This window comes from Dermacentor silvarum, unplaced genomic scaffold (assembly GCF_013339745.2).
Source record: "Dermacentor silvarum isolate Dsil-2018 unplaced genomic scaffold, BIME_Dsil_1.4 Seq344, whole genome shotgun sequence".
In the NCBI taxonomy this organism is placed as follows: Eukaryota; Metazoa; Arthropoda; class Arachnida; order Ixodida; family Ixodidae; genus Dermacentor; species Dermacentor silvarum.
In genome coordinates this window covers 6,807-20,662 of record NW_023606087.1, presented here as the reverse complement: position 1 = coordinate 20,662, position 13,856 = coordinate 6,807, and the positions used below count along the sequence as shown (strand labels likewise).

Sequence of the window (13,856 nt, the reverse complement as noted above, 5' to 3'; positions counted from 1 at the left end):
TAACGCGGTTACTGGGTGTCCGTCTATGAAAACAGCGAGGTCGGCACTTACGACTTCCTTGGGGTCGGCAGAGGCATATTGTCCGATTGCACAGGTAGTGTTGGGGGTGTTGAAGCATTTCAACGGTCGACAACCTCCCCCCCCAAAGGTCGCTTCTGTTAGTTTCCCCGACGAGGGCTAGGGGACCTGCCGCCCCTGACTACATCGGCGTAACTGCGACCTCCCTATTGAAAATTTGCCCGATGCTGGGCATGATGGAATCCATCATCCATCATCACGGTGGATTATGGTAATGGGCATGCTGGGCAGTGGGCATGCTGGGTGATGGGTGGAATGCTGGGTGATGGGTAGAATGCCGGGTGATGGGTGGAATGCCGGGTGATGGGTGGAATGCCGGGTGATGGGTGGAATGCCGGGCGATGGGTGGAATGCCGGGCGATGGGTGGAATGCCGGGCGATGGGTGGAATTCTGGGCGATGGGTGGAATGCTGGGTATAACAGTGGGCACATCAGGTCAAATGCAGGTTGTGTAATGAATCGAAGGAGCAGCCATTGCACTTAGGAAGCTCATGATGGGCTATCTTCATGCGTTCTTGAGTCTTGCAAAGTGTGCAGTCTGTATCTACATGTGGCCAAGTATGCCGCTACATTTTCATGCCATAAGGAATCAATGTATAGCACCATAATATGTTCCATATCTTCAGACTTTATTGAAAAAATGCAATAGGTTAAGGCGATTCACGTCTTCCATACTCGCTTGCCCTCGCGCCCGCTTCTGTGAAGAAGCTCCAAAGGTGCTTCGTTACAGAAGCAAGGTGGTGCTCTGGAGGTGGTGCTGGTGGCCCCATCGGATGTTCCCCGATGTACTTCTCCAGGCAGTCTAAAGAGTGCAATAAATATAGAAATAAATTGTTATTGAAACCATTTGTAGTAATAAGTGAATGTAGGAAATCTGCTGCAAAAGATTCAACAAGTTTCAAATAATACAATGCAGCATATATTACACACAAATATGCTACCCAGCGCACATGGCAGAGCAGATTTATTTTCAGCGAGAATGTATGCACATGCATCACACTGTTTTGCTGAGTCGCATGGGATTTCAGTAGGTGTTTGCCAAAGCTACGCCTCTTCTCATCAGGAGTTTGGCTTTACTGCGAAGTTTAGTCAAACGGCAGCTGCATTCGAAGCACCGTCAGGCGGATTTATTGCTTCCGATTTCGCATAATTTGTCTGCTCTTCAACCACCCAAATTTCTCTCAGATTTCGAGAGCCACAACTTGGCTAGACTGTCTCTAACGCAAGGTTGGCTTAACGGGCATGTTGGTAAAGTTTCATCTTTGGTTAGCAGCGCGACGATCTACATGGAAGCGAGAGAAGGGATAGGAAAGAGCGCTGACTTACAATTTTATTGTGCACGTAATCAAGGTTTGAATACCACGCTAAGGCACAAAAGAAAAAACAGAAAGGTAGCACGTATTCAGGACTCGGCTTCCAATATACAATATGCAAATCATGTGGTTAAATATTGCACTTCTTTATCGCACAGTGACAATGAAGGGGCACTGACACAGCGCTCCCCAGATTTGTGAATTTCGAGCGCTTCAATAATTTCTCTGGTATGTTTGTTTTTGTTGCGACTGATAATTTGTGCGCTATCAAATAAGGGTTTGCAACGGTGGTCTCTGCAATGAATATCCAGATGACCGGAAACGGAGTTGAAAACATGATTGTTATGCTCCTTTAATCGTTCATTGAGACAGCGTCCCATCTGACTAATGTATTCGCGGCCGCAGGAAAGAGGAATGTTGTAAACAACACGTACAGCGCACGTGACAAAGCGGTTATTATGGTTGGTTCTGCAGCAACTTTTTTTTTTTTCTTTAGGATTACAGTTGACCTGCCTGCATAAACATGACAGCTTATGTGGTGCCGAAAACACAACATCAACACCAGCCCGCCGACCAACTTCTTGAGAGTATGGGACAACGTGTGGATGTAAGGGATGACGGTGACTCTCTTCCTGGAAGTGGCAGAATCTGGGTTGCTAGCTTTTCCTTGCTTTTGCAAGCTTCCGGCTACTGACGCAGCAGACTGCCCGGGTCGCCCGATTGCTCGTCTCCGGGCCTGTCTCCCGAACTGGTTTTCATTAAGTGGTGACAGGACTTTGAAAAGGAATTGGTGAAGCATAGGCAAACCATTTCTTGCTTGATGAGCATTGAATGGGCTGAGTTAAAAGGTAAAAGAGCTTTGCAAGCTCTGGGTTCATACATCCAGCACAGCTGGTTGTTCCTAAAAATGAGTCTGAGGTCTAAAAACCTAATCGAGTCGGCAACTGGCAGCTCATGGGTTAAGACAAATGGATGAAGACATTCTTTAAACAGCGATAAAGCATCACGGCAGCTAGTTTCGACAGTGTCGACGTGAGTATCTAAACGAACTAAAAAATTATCTACAAACCTAAAAACATGCCACGAAAGACAGAAGGAGTTTGGAAAGCGCACGGCGGGAAGACGTATCTACAAAGGGGCGGGGTTTGCATCGGTTCATGCATAGCGCCCATGCTGAGTGACATCTTGCTAGCCACTCACGGCTGTGCACGTTCCAAACTCCTTGCGTCTTTCGTGGAAAAAGTTTTTAGGTTTGTAGATGATTTTTTGGTTCTTTTAGATACTGACGCCGACACTGTCGAAACTAGCTGCTGTGATGCTTTATCGCTGTTTAAAGAATGTCTTCATACATTTGTGTTAACCCATGAGCTGCCAGTTGCCGACTCGATTAGGTTTTTAGACCTGACTCATTTTTAGGAACAACCAGCTGTGCTGGATGTATGAACCCAAAGCTTGCAAAGCTCTGTTACCATTTAACTCAGCCCATTCAAAGCTCAGCAAGGAATCGTTAGCCTATGCTTCACTAATTCCCTTTCAAAGTCCTGTCACCACTTAATGTAAACCAGTTTCGGGAAACAGGCCCGGAGACTTGAGCAATCGGGCGACCCAGGTAGTCTGCTGACGTCAGTAACCGGAAGCTTGCAAAAGCAATAAAAAGCTAGCAACTCAGATTCTGCCACGTCCAGGAAGAAAGTCAGCGTCATCCCTTACATCCACACGTCCCATAATATCAAGAAAGTTGGTCGGCGTGCTGGTGACGATGTTGTGTTTTTGGCACCACATAAGCTGTCACGCTTATGCAGGCAGGTCAACTGTAATCCTTAAGAAAGAAAAAAAAATTGCTGCAGAACCAACCATAATAACCGCTTTGTCACGTGCGCTGTAGGTGTTGTTTACAACATTCCTCTTTCCTGCGGCCGCGAATACATTGGTCAGACGGGACGCTGTCTCAATGAACGATTAAAGGAGCATAATAATCACGTTTTCAACTCTGTTTCTGGTCATCTTGGTATTCATTGCAGAGACCACCGTTGCAAACCCTTATTTGATAGCGCATAAATTATCAGTCGCAACAAAAACAAACATACTAGAGAAATTATTGAAGCGCTCGAAATTCACAAATCTGAGGAGCGCTGTGTCAGTGCCCCTTCATTGTCACTGTGCGATAAAGAAGTGCAATATTTAACCACATGATTTGCATATCGTATGTTGGAAGCCGAGTCCTGAATACGTGCTACCTTTCTGTTTTTTCTTTTGTGCCTTAGCGTGGTATTTAAACCTTGGTTATGTGCGCAATAAATTGTTGTAAGTCAGCACTCTTTCCTATCCCTTCTCTCGCTTCCATGTAGATCGTCGCGCTGCTAACCTAAGATGTCTCCAACGAATGCAGGAGACCTGCAAGGTGCTAGTTCTGTCATCTGCTACCGTTAGCCTGTTGCTCGCAGTCTGTATTTCATGCAGTGGGCGAGGAAGCGGGTCGTAACTTTAGCATTAGCCAAGTAGGCATAAAATTTTTTGAATGTACAAGCCGTAGTCATGGCTGGTTTCCATGCTTTATTTAGCTGCAATGATGGCAACCAATGTTTTAGTGTTCTTTTGAAACCCCATATAGCTTCCTTGCTAAGCTAGCCTACATCTTCAATGTAAAAAAGCCTAAGGAAGCATCTTAATATACAGAGCAATCTCTTATGCTCATTTGTTCCTAAAAACCTTTTTAGCAACAAACGGTATTTGCAGCAGACTGTTGATGGCAGTACAAGAGTTACTGGCACTTCATTCATAAAGCAATTGAAACTGCGCAGAAAAACTAGGCGTTACAGCCACACTATGTTGTCATCCGTTCTAATCCAGGCTGGCCGCGAGTTCTAGAACTATGCATGATGCCTAGCACCTTGATTTTTTTAGGGCACTGATGACAGGCATGAAAATTTATAGGAAGCTGCACACAGGTCAAGCTCAACTATCCATGTCATAGCGTACATGTGAATAATGTGCGAGGTGTTTTTTTTGTGTAGTAATTCTTTCCTCATCTTTATGCTCAAATAAGGCACATGTTGCCAGCTGACTTTCTTGATTGCTTGTCATTGAAACCGATTATAGGGGAAACTGCAGACAGTTTTCGCAAGAAACCAATATCTCAATATTATCCTATGCTGCTTTGACAGTGCATATATACGGCTTAAGAAAAAGACACATGTATAGGCACTCGCATCATTCTTGCTTTGGCATTTCTTTCCATTGTGTGTACATCAACGTTAACTTATCCAGATAACTTTCAGATATACAGTCAAGTTTCTTATGAGGTGAATGTTCACTTACTCTTCACAGCAGCCACTTTCTCTGGTGTTGCCAGAAGCTTCCCAGATGCATCAGAGATAGTCCGGCTGGCCGGCCCAGTCGGGCTTCTTTCCCCAGCTTGTGTTGGTGTCCACAGATGCTGTGCCAGACCTAATGCGCACTTGGCTTCGGAGGTACACTTTATTATGTAATGCCACTTGTTGAGTGGCATCACAAATCCCACACCAATCTGCACCTGCAACAGATAGAAAGTATATTTTTTTGACCAGTAATCGTAACCCTAAAACACACTTGCATAAAACAATATTGTATAGGTTAGGTCCTTTGATTTCTGATAAAATCCCATAATTTCCCATTTCTGCACCTCGAACAAGCGTTATAAAAATCGGGTTAAACCCACTCTTACCACGAAATTAACCTTTCTGTAAAGGATATTAAACTAATAAAATTTCCCCACCTTGTGGGCAGCAAGCAGTCATATGTTATACAGTTTCACCTTGCAATAAGGAAATTGATCGAGAAAGCAAAAAATTGGTTCAAATAGGCGCAGTACCACGCAGAGAACAGTGCAAAAACGGTGCCATTGTGGCCTCCGAGAGTGTAAGCAGTGTCACACTGAGAACAGAGCACACGTGACCTGAGGGAGCCATGTGCGCCAGTTTCCAAAGGCCAATACCATTATACACTGCACGGCCTCGTTCTGAAGAACACTGGAGAAATGCCTTGAAAGCATGATTACCCTTGCACGGTTGAAAAAGAGTGAATTTCCTTGTGATTTCTGAAATCCACGTGCAGCACTCACTCATCTTCGCAGTTAAATCATCGTCATGACTAAACTGGTGCAGAGGATGCGCCAAGTTCAGTCGCAATTGCAAACTTCAGAACTTGGTGTGCACCCTCCTTTTACTGCGATCGGATCTGACATGTTTGTTTTAACAGTACGGTGCTATTGAGTATGTTCATTATATGTGGACGCAGTTTGAACAGGCATGGTCAGAAAATAATAAATGCAATAAAATGCGGTCATTTTAAACCAATAATTCGTTATATCTGCGATTGTTATAAGCGAGAACTGTAGTGCACATGAACGTAAGCTGCAAGAATTTTTTGACATAGCGCTCCAGTAATAGCACAAGTAAAGGCATTTGATAAACCGCTGATAAGCCATCACTGTTTCTCACTCCTTCGCTACACTCGTTACTCGTGCCCTCATACTACACTACAAAGTGCAGCTAAAGCTACGAATTGCATTGCACGGCAGAAGTAAGGTTCCTCCATTGTCTGCCCCTAATCACTCTCCCCATTAAGATAGCTTAATGGAACCTTCACAATCGCTTCAGTGTTGCACAATGGGCGACCCCCTCCGGCATTCTCAGAACACAAAATTGGCTCTAGTCATGTCGGTTCTGTCCTTCCTCGATGATTGACTGGTCGACAGCTTTTGCTCCTAACGCCGAGGTCACCTGGAGCACCCTGTTGACATCGTGATGCACGGAGGCAGTGCCAGAAAGGCCAGGGGAGCAGTACACGAGTTTTTTTTTTTTGATTTGTGGCATTCCCACAGCACATAGCACTGCCGCATTCACCAGACTATGGTCATGGCATTCTCTACATCATGCGCACATTTCTTTGAAATATCAACTGTCAGATGTTATGTTTAGGGGCCCTTTAAGAAATTTTCTTCATTTATATCAAGGCCATCATATTCACCAAGGCTTTCTAAATAAACCTTCAGTTTAGACAGCAACAATTTTGTGTTGTTTCCTTAGTCCTTGATTTTCTGTGCTGTCCACAATGCATCATTTCCGATCAATGTCTTTGTGTATCACTGTTCAAACACCATATTGTTTTTTTGATAAGCTGACCTGCAATACATCTTCAATGTAAAGTAGCCTAAGGAAGTGTCTCAAAATAAACAAAGCAATCTGTTATGCTCGTTTATTTCTAATAAACATATTCTTGCAGCAAATGGAAATAGTGGGAGACTGTTTGTGGGTGTTAAAAAAGAGTTACTGGCAGTTAGATTTACAAAGAAATTGAAATTGCACAGAAAGGAAAAGGCTAGTTACAGTCACACTGTGTAGTCATCTGCTCTAATCCAAGCTGGAGGCGAGTGCTGAAACTTTGTATGATGCCTCAGTGCCTTGCTTTTTTTTGGCGTCGACAACAGGCATAATTTATCGCAGGCTTATCACGACAAATACAGATATCCATTTTATAACTGACATGCCACTAATGTGCAAGGTGCTTTCTTTGTGTAGTAATTCTTTCTTCATTTCTATTCTCAAATAAAATGAAATTGCTGCAAGTAAGCCAAAAGTACTGATAGGACACATGTCACAAATTTCAATAAGACAGGTGTGCTTAGAAATCGCATGGCTCTGAATGTTGCAGATTATAACAAATAGATCACCACCGTCACCACATTGGAAAGACAGTGGTTTAAATAGCTTCTTTTCAGACCACACAATTTGCCAAGCTGTGTCAGAACCAAATTAATTTTACTCAGAAACATTTTTTCAAGAGCATTAGGATGAATGCTGCAGCATGGAAAACTATGATCGAACATGTCAAGTCTGCATTACACTTTTCAAGGAACATAAGGTGCTGAAAATCTCACTTGTCTTTAAGACAATAAACAGTAGGCACTAGCATCAATCATTGTTTGGCATTTCTTTTTGCTGTGTCAACGCTACTCATCCAGATAACTTTCTGATATACAGTAGTGAATGTAAATCATTCAGGTAACTCAGGTAAAATTCAGGTAACTGTTCACTTACTCTTCACAGCAGCCACTTTCTCTGGTGTTGCCGCAAGCTTTCTGGTTGAATCCAAACTGTGCGGCAGGCCTGCCCAGTCAGGCGTCTTTCCCCAGCTTCTGCTGGTGTCCACAGGCCCACATCTATTGCACACTTGGCATCTGATGTACACTTTAAATATACTGCCACTGTTATAAGGCAGCACAAAGCCTACACCAATCTGCACCTGCAATAGATATGAAGTGTTATTTCTTTGACCGATACTCATAACACTAAAGCACATTTGTATAAAAATATTTTGTAGGTTAGGTCCTTCGATTTCTGAAAACTGATGACAAGTTTCACAGTTCAAACTAACACATTCTCAAGATATAACTGTAACTGCAGAATTATTCACCCAACATACACATTCTCTTGTACAGCTCAATAGCCAACATACACATTCTCTTGTATAGCTCAATAGCTTCGGACATGGAAGCACTTGAAATGCTAGTATAGTGTATACAGGCGAGGTCAACATAAAGCGTATGAACACACCCAGACATATTGCTAACATTCAAGATGAACTTTTATTTCCCGGTACCCCATCTTGTACCTCGGCTTGTGCGTCAGAGAATACATGTATAAGTGTAATCATTAGTACAACAGCAAACAATTGCAAAAATATGCTGACGCTTGCATGGTAATCTCAGCTCATATGCAGGAATTCCGATTTTTTTTTGACAACACAAAATATTTGCTAATACATACGTGACCAGCCCTGACAATCCACTCATTCTGTTGAGTCAACTCGCACCCATTTCTACCTAGAATACGGTACTTTCAAAACAGTAACGGCAGCCACATTTTAAGAATTGAAGGAACAACAAACCATTTGGTGCCGTTATCTTCACTTTGTTACTGTGCTCACGCAGCCTCATTTTACACATCTGCCTGTTTAGCCTATGTAGCTTCTTCCACAGAATAATCCAATGTGATATATAATGTAAGCTCTGCATTTGACAACACTTTACCGTTTTTTACATTTTACACTTGTGGCATTCTTGGTAAATGCTACCTAGTTTGGTGCAGAATAGACAAAGTTGATGTCTGCTAGCTGTGCTTTTTAAGTTGTGTGAAAGGCTGTGATATACGGTCCTGCAGCATCCTTTGTCTTGTTAATGGTGGCACCCCCTGCCATTCAGCACACATCTGCCTCTGCAGTGACTGTTTGAGCAGGCCATCTGCAACGAGCACCAGGAACTAACTTGGGTAGCCAACCTCGTGAAGGTTTGTCGCCTGCAACCTAAAGGTTCCATTCATTAGTTGCTAGCATGACTTTCTTTTGCACCAAAAATGTCGTCGATTGCAGTGCATGTGTTATATATTCTATTCCATTAAGCTGTAGAAGCTATATAGGCCAAAGGTGCTACATTATGTGAGCACAGTAAAAAAAAAAGACGGACACCAGATAGTGCTTTTTGTGCCTTCATTGCTTCAATGTAGCTGCCATCCCCATTCTGAATGTGCTCTTATTCGATGCTGAAATGGGTCGAGTTGACTCTACAGATTACAGATAAGTGGAGTTTTAGGATTGGTGATCCGTGCATTGGTAAACACTTTAGTACATTGGCAAATTAAAAAAAATGAATTCCTTCATATGTGGACAGATGGCACTACAGTTACAAGTTTTTATCGATATATACCATCGCTTCGTTTTGATCAGCTTATTGAAACCACACTGACACACTTGTCTATGACTTTTGCTATCCAGTGCACCTCTAAACTTCTTTTTTGGTTTTTGCATTTTTCAGAAACCTGGCGCTACTAAACAGTTGAGTGCATGTGCATTTATTACAAGAGCTGCTAAATGGCTAGCGAAACTAGGGAATGTTAATGACAGAGCGAGACAGCCCAAAAACAATGTAAAAATGGGTATGGTAGCCATTTAGCTGCCCTTTAATAAATGCGCTTGTCGTCCACTGTTTAATAGCACCAGGTTCCTGAAAAATCCCAAAGCGAAACAAATTAATTGTAACAATGTATAGCAACAGCCAAAGATGTGTGCCAGGATGGCATAACTTTGTCTATAAAAAAGATGTTATTTCAGGTTAAACACTTGTATCTGTAGTGCCTTCTGTGAGCATGCCAGACGATACGGTTGGTTTTCCTCATTACTTTTGACATTATCATAAGCGGTCAGTGTTTGTTCTAAAAAAAGTTGTAATGCGAAAAACCACAATTTAGTTCTCTTCGCATGTGTCAAAGATTACATTAACAAAAACAAATAATATTTGGACTGGCTAGTATAAATTCATGGTACCATGGCACCAAGTTGAACACAATAAGAGGAATATCTTCTTCGTGTGTTCCACTTCTCATGCAAAAAAACAATGAAAGATTGCAGGTGTAGGTGCACAGACATTTTATGCCTCAGAAAGCATCAACTTTCTGTGTGCCTGCCAGTGAAACCTTCATTTATACTACACCTATCAATAGTCTAGCATTTATTTGAGATGCCACCGAATAGTTAAGAGACTGACAATGCCACGGGATAATGTACAGCCATATGTAACACTCAAAGCAACAACAGCGAAAAACAGTGTGAGCCACACCTACTTCTAGCTTTGCAATAAGTAGCAATTTCATTGACTCTTGGAAAAGCATACATAATATCTGCTGTACAGGACAATGAGGCACACATAACAGATGGAAGTTACTGACAAAAGCATATGCACACTATTTCTTGAGTTTACTCAGTTATAGCATAAATTGAAATGCGAACAGGAATTTTGTTACGCATAATTACATGGATCTGCAACAGGTAATCACACTGTAGCTGGTTTCTAAGCATGCAGTAGTCTCAAGTGCATGTTTTGGAGTCTAAATTAGACCGCTGTTACAAGTGCAGCTAAACCTGGAAATGAACCACTTTCAAGTAGTTTCAGAATTGGTTGCATTTGAATTCTTATGATAGATATATTTTGTACATTCAGTAAGTTTTTCATTCCAAATCAGTACTTGTGCCTGTTCCCCTGTTTCCAGAAAATTTTTAAACTGCGCGACGACAAGACGTGAACAGAAACATTGAAGCTCACACGTTTCTGTTCACGTTGTGTCTTCTTTGCGCAGTTTAAAAATTTTTGCTGAATCTATAAACTGACTAGCCCAACAACATGCCTTACTTCCCTTGTTTTTGCATCACAGTTGCAATTCATTCAGCCCGACCACACGAGATGTCACACTGAAATTCCATAAATCTATTTTACAGCTACGATAATGACCAAATGATTTAACAACAAAGCCTAGACTTACCTACTTATATGTCTCTTCACTCAGGCATAGGTCAGTGCTGCTCACAGATATTATCACCAACGTCATCTGCAGAGGAAGAGGCTGAAAAAAAAACAGGTTTTCTGAAAGTACAGAAATACAGGACAGGCTCTAAAACTATGTCGAGTGACACAACAGATGCTAGTCAATTTAGAGGTTATTACATACAAAAGCATACAGTTTCACACAGACAACTGTTGCACTGAATAAGAGATGACACTGCGACAAACACAAGGACTATTTTAGCACTTGCGCATTATCTACCAATCAGCTGATAAGTTTATTATGAGCAAATAAAGACTGAAAGGACCCCAACTGATCCCACTAATGAGGTGCACCTACTGACACATTAAAGTAGCTACTCCACAGTCTGAGATTTCAGGAAGGAAATGTGTTTCTGAAGTTATTGAGGTGTTACCTGAAGTGTAAAAGTGTACAATAAATTTCTTTCCATGTGATGTTCTATTCACAGTGACAGTTCAAAAAATCTGCTAAGCCACCTTTGGTATTATGCATGTTGAATTTCTGGAACTTTTCGGAAATTTGCAGTTTTTTTTTCAGTATTTATGCTTTCCACAGGTCTGTTTACGTCCGACAAAGTAGTACCAGCTACAGCATGCTTGCTCTGAGTGTGGCAGTAGTGATGTGTTATGCCAAGGCAATTCCAGCTGACCTGCCTTGGATTCAAAGCAGTTTAATTCAAAAAACAATTATGGGGGTTTTAAATGTCAAAACCACCATCTGATTATCAGGCACGCCATAGTGAGGGACTCAGGAATAATTTGGACCACCTGAGGTTCTTTTAACGGGCACCTAAATTTAAGTGCACTGGTGTTTTTTACATCTCCCCCCCCCCACCAAAATGCGGCCGCCGTAGCCGGGATTTGATCCTGCGGCCTCGTGCTTAGCAGCCCAACACTATAGCCACTAAGCAACCACGTCAGGTGGCGGTTTAATTCTAAGCATGCTTGACCACATACATAATGCCTAACCACATATATAATGTGCGACAAGTTCTAGATCACACAACTCTGCCCACTTGCTCCATGCAGGTGAAAATTTAAATTTACAACACCACTATCAGAGGAAGTAGAGCAGGTGCTTTATAATTCCTGACAGTAATATGCAGTCATTATTTCACTCTAAGAACAAGCGAAATACATGTAAATGATTTCTTGATGAACCCATCGCCACATAAAGAAAGCAGCAGACGTCTTCCACAATCTACGTAGTGCACCAAATGGCAACTAATAATCTCAAGCTCAGGTGTACCTTCAAGGCATGGGCACACATACAGTGCAGGAAGCTTACTGCCCATTCGAAGCCAACATGTGCCGTATTTTACAAACAGCTTGATATAAAATATGCAATTGAAACATTATTGCCTCTTCCATATTGACAGTGTTATGAAATGTCTTTGGACCTGTTGCATAGAATCGAAATTTTCACATTCAAACAGTCTCTCTAATAAAAAAAATAAAGCTTGTACAAATCAGTGCATACATTTATTAAGAAAGAAATGGCAACTGTTCTACAGTGTTCCGCCGATAACCACTGCAAACCACCACTCAGGCTCGCAAGCCAACAATTTGCCATTGCATTTGTCCCACACTTGTAAAATGAACGGAAAACTACTACGCAAATAGAACGAGAACACAGCTGTGTATTTCAGGTACAGTTTTCTTGCAGTCCTGTACGAACTACCTCGGTTTAACAGCCCTTTTCAGTGCAAAATGAAATCTGGAAAAACGTAATTAAAGAGAAGCATTTTCTGTAACTGCGTAAATCCGCCGAGGATACGGTAATACGAAGTTGTCTCAATATGCATCAGCTATCAACTTCCGTGTCACGCTACACATATAATCGTTTAAATCTATTCCTTAAACGCCGATAATTTAAAGTGCAACCATGCACACTCATCACGGCTCCGTACAAACCAAATGCGCCGCAAAACAAACACTTCTAAATGCAACGTAATTTGTCTTACGGTATCGACTCTTGGTTCGCAGAACACCGCGGTGGCTGCAGATATTTTTTAGCGCTGTAGCTTGGACGTATTCATACCGACGTTTCGGCTTCGTTACGAGTCAATACAGCGTTTAATGCAAACCCCCAAATTTAAAATGCACGGTGATCATCTTGCCGACGGAATATCTTTGCGTCTAATACTGGGAAAATTTTACGAGTGGTAGTGCGCACGTCTTATCTCACTACCAGCGCGTATTAGTAGCGACTAATTTCTACAAACGTAGTGCGCAAGCAGATTCAACGCCACTGCAACCGCATTCGGTACCACGCTGTTCGATTTCCAGGGAAACAATGCATAGAGCAATGATAACGCGCAACGTAAAAAGGATAGCATGCACGGCTACCTACCTTTGGCACGAAAAACACGCGTCCGTCCGTCTTGTGGCGATGTGCCGCGCTGCCGATTGCCGGGCGTCCGTTGGTCTCGGGGCAATGTGCCGACTTCCCGATGTGCCCGGACTTCAAAGCATTTCTCCTCGCCACAGAGCGCGTTGTCGAGAAGGAACTTCGCCACTGCTTTTCACTGTTGTGCGGAAGCATTTGAAGACGGTATCCTCCAACACTACGAATCACGTCCGTCCGCAAATCAAACAAAGGGATCACCGAGGTTGTGTTGCAGTAGGTTGCTCTTGAATTAGTTCCTCCCGTATGACGCATCATATCCGGCCCAGAAGTTCTTCCTTCGTTAATGAGCGCAATATAAAAGCGACATCACGAGATAGTAAAAGAAAAAGTCACTAAACGACGACTGCATCACCACAGAGATACGCACGCTGCATAACACGACGCCATGTCTGTAAACAGCGATAGTGGCGACGCTACGGCCGCGGTGCCTGAACAGCTTTCAGTTTCGATTTCAAAATATGACCTCCTAATTCACTTTTGTGGATGGTGTCAGGAACAGCTCAAAATAATGCTCTAACGCTCAATGTAAAAGCAACGTGATATCTTAGTCTATCGGTGCATCATGCAATATTGATTGTACACTATGCAATCAGTATTGGAGGGGTGGAGGGGCTATTTTGGTATAAAGGTTCCTTCCGAACTGTAGGCTTTCGGTACTAAATTT

At 42.5% G+C, this 13,856-nt stretch overlaps 1 protein-coding gene across 4 annotated transcripts; it reads right to left on the bottom strand.

The window, feature by feature from the left end:
• Window positions 1–227: 227 nt before the first annotated feature.
• LOC119434956 (uncharacterized) lies at window positions 228–13,578 on the bottom strand. 4 transcript variants are annotated; one of them, XR_005188717.2, is made up of 5 exons: window positions 13,136–13,578; window positions 10,742–10,842; window positions 7,469–7,673; window positions 4,710–4,923; window positions 247–880 (listed from the first exon to the last, which is right to left on the bottom strand). XR_005188717.2 is itself a non-coding variant. In XM_049659644.1 (2 exons), exons 1-2 carry the CDS (start codon window positions 7,728–7,730, stop codon window positions 729–731), a joined length of 414 nt encoding a protein of 137 aa, XP_049515601.1. In that variant the 5' UTR covers window positions 7,731–7,765; the 3' UTR covers window positions 228–728. The 4 variants fall into 4 exon arrangements, 1 of the variants encoding a protein (XP_049515601.1); XR_007464621.1 differs by having other exon boundaries at window positions 10,746–10,822; XR_005188716.2 differs by having other exon boundaries at window positions 248–880; window positions 10,742–10,822.
• Between the last annotated feature and the right edge of the window lie 278 nt (window positions 13,579–13,856).